This window comes from Dipodomys spectabilis, unplaced genomic scaffold (genome assembly GCF_019054845.1).
Source record: "Dipodomys spectabilis isolate Male_0828 unplaced genomic scaffold, ASM1905484v1 ptg000175l, whole genome shotgun sequence".
Taxonomy (NCBI): Eukaryota; Metazoa; Chordata; class Mammalia; order Rodentia; family Heteromyidae; genus Dipodomys; species Dipodomys spectabilis.
This window is the reverse complement of record NW_024870852.1, coordinates 9,424,330-9,432,341: the sequence shown is the minus strand read 5'-3', so window position 1 is coordinate 9,432,341 and position 8,012 is coordinate 9,424,330. Positions and strand designations below refer to the sequence as shown.

The window sequence follows — 8,012 nt, the reverse complement described above, 5'->3', positions numbered from 1 at the left end:
AATTAACCACCAGAAAACCAGAAGTGGTGTGGTGGCTCGAGTGGTAGAGTACTTGCCTTGAGCTGAAGAACTCAGGGACAGGGCCCGGGCCTAGAGTTCAAGCCCCAGGACTGACAGAAAAGAAAAGGAAAGGAAAGAGAAAGAAAGAAAGCAGGCAGGCAGGCAGGCAAAGAAATGTCCTCCTTGGGGCTGGGAAGGTGGCTCAGTAGTAGAGTGCTTGCCTTGCATGCATGAGGCCCTCAGTTCAATTCTTCAGCACCACATAAACAGAAAAAGCTGGAAGTGGGGCTGAGGCTCAAGTGATAGAGTGCTAGTCTTCAGCTGAAGAGCAGAGGGACAGCGCCCAGGCCCAGAGTTCAGGCCCCATGATGGACAAAAAAAAAAAGAAATGTCCTCCACAGCTTTGATTTCTAGCTGGTAGTGATATGTGGGGAGGGGTTGGTAGGTGACCCAGGGTGGGTCTTAACCTTGTACTAGGCCCATAGGCCTGTTCCTCCCATCTCTTATCTTGGCTTCTCAACCATCAGGAAGTGAACTGCGTTCCTGCACAACTGCTCCTGCCTGCCATGATACTCAGCCTGCCCCAGGCTCATGCAACAGAGCCAGCTCACCACCAACTGGCAGCCAAAATAAATCCCACTTCCTTTAAACTGGGTCTCTCAGGCATTTCTCACATCCAGGCAGCGCTAACACAATGTTTGAACCTTGATGGTCACATATCATCTTTTCTGCTACATTTTATTAGAAGTAAGTGATGGGCTGGGAAGGTGGTTCAGTGGTAGAGTTCTATCCTTGCATGCATGAGGCCCTGGGTTCGATTCCTCAGCACCACATAAGCAGAAAAAGCTAGAAGTGGCACTGTGGATCAAGTGGTAGGGCACTAGTCTTGAGCTGAAGAGCTGAGGGACAGCGTTCAGGCCTCATGACTGGCAAAAAAAAAAAAAAAGTAAGTGACTACAGCTTGCACTTGGGAGAGAGGAGGCATTAGGAATATCAAGGAATTTATGGCCATATATATATATATATATATATTTTTTTTTTTTGCCAGTTGTGGGGCCTGAACTCTCGACCTGGGCGCTGTCCCTCAGCTCTTTAGCTCAAGGCTAGCATTCTACCACTTGAGCCACAGCGCCACTTCCGGCTTTTTCTGCTTATGTGGTGCTGAGGAATCGAACCCAAGGCCTCATGCATGCAAGGCAAGCACTGTACCACTGAACCACCTTCCCAGCCCATGGCCATATTTTTGAAACATAACTTTTGGCTGATATTTCCCCCTCCAAATTTCCCACTTCCAACTAGGCCATAAGTGATGTAACTCTATATAGTCCCAGCACTCAGAGGCTGGGACAAAGAGTGCCACTTAAGCCTGGGAGTTCAAGACCAGACAGATTGGCAACACAGTAAGACACACTCTCTCTCTCTCTCTTTCACACACACACACACACACATGCGCACACACACACACAAATACACACACACACACCAGCCCAGTGCTTGTGCCTCATGCCTATACTACTAGCTGCTCAGGAGGCTGAGGTTTGAGGATTGTCGGGTGAAGCTCTTATCTCCAATTAATTGGTGGTGAGCTCAGCTCTTTAGTTCAAAGCTGGCTCTCCCACTTGAACCACACTTTTATTTCAGGCTTTTTGTTATTGTTATTGATTAATTGGAAGTAAGAGTCTCTCAGACTTTAGATTTTCTGTCCCAGCTGGCTTCAAACTTTGATTCTCCATTCTCAGCCTTCTGAAGTTTATAAACATGACTCACCAACACTGGCTACACATTGCTCCGTTCACTCTTTAAGAAAAAGGACCTAAGCTGGGCACTAGTGGCTCACGCCTGTAATCCTGGCTACTCAGGAGGCTGAGATCTGAGGATCATGGTTCAAAGCCAGCCTGGGCAGGAAAGTCATGAGACTCTTATCTCCAATAAACCACTAGAAAACCAGAAGTGGCACTGTGGCTCAAGCGGTAGAGTGCTTGCCTTAAGCTGAAAAGCTGAGGGACAGCGCCCAAGCCCAGAGTTCAAACCTCACAACTGACCAAAAAAGAAAAGAAAGAAAAGGGACCTAGGTCCTAGTCACTGCTGTTTAACCTATAGTCCTGGCTTCAACTGAGTGAGCTCTCTTCCAGGAGAAGGATCACAGACAGCATAAATGTCTTGAAGAAAATGTGGGGGTGGGGTGGGGGGGGGAGAGTGATGACATCGCTCATTCCCTCAGTGAATTCACCCTATCTTCATGTCTGTGTCCTTACTGTGTTCTGAAAGTTGCTTGGGGAAAAGCAGATGAGGGTCTTTCAAGGTATTCCAGTGTGGAATGGGAAAAATCAGTAAGGAGGGGTTAACCAGGTGGACACACAGAGGGAGGAATGATATTACAACATATGTATCATTTTCCCTGCTAACAACAAGGAAAACCTTGGTCCAATCAAACTAGAACTGAGAATCTATTCAGACACACTAGAATAGTGGCAGCTCCAAGGTCAGGGTCAAAGACAAGCCTGTGAGAACTATCGCATGGAAATGAAGGCTCTGCATGTTCATATCGTTAAAAAAAAAAAAAACAGCATTAATAAAGGTCTTAAAAATACCAAGAAAGTTTTTTTTATTATTGCCATAATTACTACTTTGATACCTTTTCTGAAATGCTAAATCTTACATCCTTTCTTTCTCTCTTCGGGAAGTTGCCATCTGTGTTACTGATGACCTGTGTTAAATTATGTATTGGGAAATCAAATCCCAGATAAATGACTGAACATTTTCGAAGCATCGGGAATGTGTTTACGTTCATAATTGCACTGAAGCTGTAAGAACAATCGGAAGAAGGCGAAGGCACTTGATTTCCATTTTGAGAGTCAAGCAAAAGGGGGCTCTAGGACGTAAACATTAACCAGATCTAGTTCTGTCGAACAATGAATGAACCGCCCAGGCTGTAGTGAAGACTCAAATGTAAGGGATTTTCAGCTCTTCACTTCCAATGAGGTGGAGGGACCATGCGTGCAGGGGCAGAGGCATCGCCTTCCGAGCGCTCTATGCCTTTAAGAGTCGCCTCCTCCCGCCAAGGATGCTCCAGCAACCACCCCCACCCCGCCCCCTCCCCCACTCCCCGCACCCCCACCCGCGCTCCTCCCCGCTGGGGCCGGGTCCGCACTCGCCCGGCGTCGCCCGAGCTGTTCTTGGGAAGCGCGTTCCCCGCCCCCATCCGAGCCCACCACATCGCCGGGGGATGCCACCTTCCAGACCCCAGTCCTGACCCCTCCCAACCCTTGCTTACAAGGGCGAGGCCTGGGCGCCCCCCTCCCAGCGCTCAGACCCACGGCAGCGTGAAGGTGACCTCCCTCGGGGGCGGCACACGCCGGGTGGTGCCAGAACTCGCTTACACGTGGTGAGCCAGGAGCGCGCGGCCCCTCCCCGCCACGCGCCCGGAGCCGGCGGCCTGGCCACGCCCCCGGGGCGGCTCCGCCCCGCGCCCGTGCACGCAGCTCCCGGCCGGGGAGGAGCGACGCGCACACCGCCTAGCGCGCGGGCGGCTCGTGCGTGGGGCCGGCTCTGAGCCGCAGGAATCGCCCGTCCCAGCCCCACGGTGCCCCGGATCCTCGGTGTCCCGGCCCCTCGGTGCGCTCCAGCGAGGGAGGGCGCTGAGACCGGCCGGACTCGAGCCGCTGGGAGCCTGCCCTGGGGCTTCGTCTTCGAAGCAGCCGGCATCACTTTCCCTTGTGTCTCTGGCCTCCTCAAACTAGATAAAATGTCGTTTATTGGATCTCAAAGCATTTAAGCTCATCCGTGGCTGGTTGCTGAGTTTAGACATGGGGCTACATCTGTGATAAAGTGAGCTTCTTTGCTTTTCTAAGTGTTGATCTCTTCCCCTTCTCCAAGGAGGGGGGAGGGGACCTCTTCTGAGACGACGGCCCAAATGAGAAAGGATCCGGAGTCCTACCTGTCGGCAGGTGTCCCCGAATACACTACAATTGCAAAGGCAACGCGGAGCAAGGAAAAGCTTTTAGGAAGCAGATGGAAGCTCATCAGATCCCCCACACCTACTCCCAGCTCCCCCCACCTTCCCGCTAGCCCCCAACCTAAGAAAAGAAACCGACCTCATCCTTTTGCCTTCCGCCCCCCCAAAATCCCGGGCGGGAGACCGCCCCGCCCCGCCGTCCAGCGATTGGGAGATGCAAATACCGGGTTCTCTGCCCAGCAACGGGTGACGCGCCGCTGAGCGCGGGGCGTGGCGGGGCCGCAGCCCAGGCGGGCACCTCGGTGTTTACACGGGGCGGCCCCGCGCGCGCTGCAGCGGCCCGCAGACGGCGAGGGGAGGGAGGGAGGGGGGTGGAGGTGGCGCGCGCCGGCGGGGCCGCGCGGGGAGAAAGACACTGGAAGGCGGCTGCGGGCGGGGACAGGCGCGCGCGGGCCGCGGCGGAGCCGGAGCCTGCGAGAAGAGCTCGCGGGGGGCCCGGGCGGCGCTATTTCTCCACCCCCGCAAAACAATGTGCGGCGTGCGGCCGGGAGCAACTTGCCCGGGGCGGCGGGGGCGCGCCGAACCCGCTTGAGACCGCGCCGCTGACCTCCCCCCACGCCGTCCGTTGGTCCGGAGCGCCCAGCTCCTTGCTCCCAGCTCGCGGGGGCCGGGCCGAGCCGCGGGGCGGGGCCGCCCCTTCGTCGCTGCAGCCTCCTCCCCCATCCCCAGCCGCGGAGGATGCGGACGGCCCCCGGCGGCGTCTAGCGGCCCGGGCCCAGGCGCGATGGTGCAGCAGCGGGGCGCGCGGGCCAAGCGGGACGGCGGGCCGCCGCCCCCGGGGCCCGGGCCGGCGGAGGAGGGGGCGCGCGAACCCGGCTGGTGCAAGACCCCAAGCGGCCACATAAAGAGACCGATGAACGCGTTCATGGTGTGGTCGCAGCACGAACGGCGGAAGATCATGGACCAGTGGCCCGACATGCACAACGCCGAGATCTCCAAGCGCCTGGGCCGCCGCTGGCAGCTGCTGCAGGACTCGGAGAAGATCCCGTTCGTGCGGGAGGCGGAGCGGCTGCGCCTCAAGCACATGGCGGACTACCCGGACTACAAGTACCGGCCGCGCAAGAAGAGCAAGGGGGCGCCCGCCAAGGCGCGGCCCCGCCCCCCCGGAGGCGGCAGCCGGCTCAAGCCCGGGCCGCAGCTGCCGGGCCGCGGGGGCCGCCGGGCGACGGGAGGGCCCCTGGGGGCCGGCGCGGCGGCGCCGGAGGACGACGACGAGGACGACGACGAGGAGCTGCTGGAAGTGCGCCTGGTGGAGACGCCCGGACGGGAGCTGTGGAGAATGGTCCCGGCGGGGAGAGCCGCCCGGGGGCCGGCCGAGCGCGCCCAGGGTCCGCCGGGCGAGGGGGTGGCCGCGCCTGCAGCCTCCCCGACCCCGTCGGAGGAGGAGGAGCCGGAGGAAGAGGAGGAGGAGGCGGCCGCCGCGGAGGAAGGCGAAGAGGAGACTGTAGCATCGGGGGAGGAGCCGCTGGGCTTTCTGTCCAGGCTGCCCCCAGTCCCCACCGGCCTGGACTGCAGCTCCCTGGACCGCGACCCGGACCTGCCGCCCGCCACGGGCACGTCACACTTCGAGTTCCCGGACTACTGCACCCCCGAGGTGACCGAGATGATCGCGGGGGACTGGCGCCCGTCTAGCATCGCCGACCTGGTTTTCACCTACTGAGCCCACCGTCAGCGGGGCGCGCACGCCCCCAAACCAGCTGTTTACATACAGGAATCAGGTATTGGGGCCCCTCGGAGGCCGAGGCTGGCACCCCACCTCCCGCGCAGCCTCCCCCCCCTTCCTGGATGTGCCCATCCCCCTAGATCCAGACGCGCCCCTCCCCCACAGACACACCCCAAGGCAGCCCAACCCCCACCCTTTCCCTGACATCCAAGCCCCTCCCCATCCAGTCCTCGCCCGCACAGCCACCAGCAGCCAGCCCCCCCTCCGAAGCCGATTCGCCCCCCTTTACAGACCTGCACCCCTCCCCCGCCCCCCCACCGCCTTCCTCTCGCCCTTCCTCGTGGCCGGAGGACACGCCCCCTCCCTCGCTCCGGATTCCCTCCGCCCTGGCCTAGCCTGTCTTCGGGGTTCGGGGGGCGATCCTGAGGGGCGGCCCTCCCACGCCCCTCCCCCCCAGCGCGACGGCCCGCCCCTCCGCTTAGGCCCGCCCTCCTGCGCTTGCGCATGCCTAGTGCTACTTGGGAGGAGGGGGCCGATCCCAGGCCAGATGCAGGCTTCCTGCCGTTTGCTGGGTGAAGGAGGGCGGGGGGCGAGTGTAGAGCAATCCTAAGAAATCCTTTGATCCCAGAGCCCGTGGCTCCCTCTCAACCCGACGGGGCGTCACTGCCTTAATGGGAGGAGCACTGGGAAGGGAGAGAGCTGTCCGGGTGGGGCTAGTTTGAGCTTGGAACTCATCTAAAGGCACGGCCCCTTTACTCCCCCTCCCCATGGGGTTGTCCAGGCCCACCACACCCAAGGCTTCAACTGCCTTTACCGCCAAACTTGGTCCCCAGAGACGTCCCTTACTTGCCCCTGAGAGATTTGGAGTCAGGTTTTTGCTTGGCAAATTGAGAAAGGAAGGGGCTATCCCAGAAAACTGTTGAGTTGATGCACCCACCAATCTGGAGACGGGTCCCAGCTGCTCCCTCCCCCACCCTGGGAAACGCCCTATCATCTCAGGGCACCTTCTCAGCCCGGGCTCCTCCCTAACGACTGTCCCTTCCAATCACCCAAACCCATCCACCATTATAGCTGCAGTATTCAGTGGGAGAAACTGAGGCACGCTGGTGCTAGGAGCTTGGAGCGGCAGGAAAAAGTGGTTTGAGAGAAACCATCGTCCCCGTCCTGGGGGACCGGAGAAGGATGGGTAGAGGAGAGTGGACGTAGGCCGATTGCATCCCAGCCTTTTCCTGTGTGAAATACGGACGGCGCTGCTGTTAGAAAATCGTGTCCAGTTCAGGGTGTCCGTGGGAACCCTGCCCCCACGCTGTTACCCTCTTACCCCCTGGCCCCGGCCCCCTCCGGCCTCTCCCTCCACCCCCCTGCCCTCACTACCTGTATCTCACCGGCGTGTGTTCACCCCCCCTGGGTGCTCACACATTCTCATTCACACACACAAATCTCAGGAACAAACGGTCCCGGAGTCCTCGGGGACCCCTGCCCAGGGTCTCTGCAGGGCTCTGCCCCACGCGTTCCCTTCGCTGACAAAGCCACCAGCTGCCTCCTTTAAGCTTGGTGCTCCGGCTCTGGGCCTTTCTTGCGCTCTTCTTTTTCTTTTTCTTTTTCTTTTTTTCCTTTTTTTTTTTTTTTTAAGAAAACAACAAAAAGACAATGAAAAAAAATGTCATGTGAGTGAAGAGATGTCACTGTCTGTGGTCTTGGAGAACTAGTCTTGTAGCTGAGTTGGGGGGATTCTCTCCCTCTGGGGCGCTGGCACCCACAGCAGGACTTGCGCCGGTCTGATGCCAGGACTAAATAAAGTGTATTTGCCCCGACCTCGCCCTGTGGTTCTGCATGTCTGCTTTCTTCACCCCTCCCCACACCGTGGCCTAGATTCATCTTCCACAGGATTTGGGCCCTTGCAGAGAGAGCTGGCTATCTCTGAGCAAGGCGTTTGGCCCTCTGGGCCTATCTCCTTTTGTCTTGGGACTCCCTGTCTTCACTGAGGATAGCAGACTGGTCCCTGTGGTAGTCATGCAGGTAACACAAATCAATGCGTCTTGGGGGTCATTTCCACTACCAGCAGCTGCCCACCTCCTGCAAGGGGTGACCTGGTGTGAATGCAGAAGCACACGGTAGTAGCCAGATGGCTACATGTTTTCCTCTTTTGTTTTTGTTTTTCAAGAGAAGCTGAAAAATGTGCTTGTTTCTGAGTCACTGTCATTTCAAAATGAAAAGTTGGGCCAAATGAAAACAGGTGTGGGCAGGTCTGAGCCAGGGGGTCAGTTGGGCCTTGCCTTCGTAAGAATTAGGAAGCAAGGTTGGTCACACTGCTTATAGCTCAGCTCCGGTGAG

General features: G+C 58.2%; 1 protein-coding gene across 1 annotated transcript; it reads left to right on the top strand.

Annotated features, from left to right (window-relative positions):
- Window positions 1-4,379: 4,379 nt before the first annotated feature.
- Window positions 4,380-7,493, top strand: Sox12 (SRY-box transcription factor 12). The gene has a single exon (XM_042694802.1). It carries the CDS (start codon window positions 4,740-4,742, stop codon window positions 5,673-5,675), a length of 936 nt encoding a protein of 311 aa, XP_042550736.1. The 5' UTR covers window positions 4,380-4,739; the 3' UTR covers window positions 5,676-7,493.
- Window positions 7,494-8,012: the final 519 nt, after the last annotated feature.

Coding starts and splice junctions, on each gene's coding strand:
- Sox12 (XM_042694802.1), top strand. CDS start 4,740: ATGGTGCAGCAGCGGGGCGCGCGGGCCAAGCGGGACGGCGGGCCGCCG.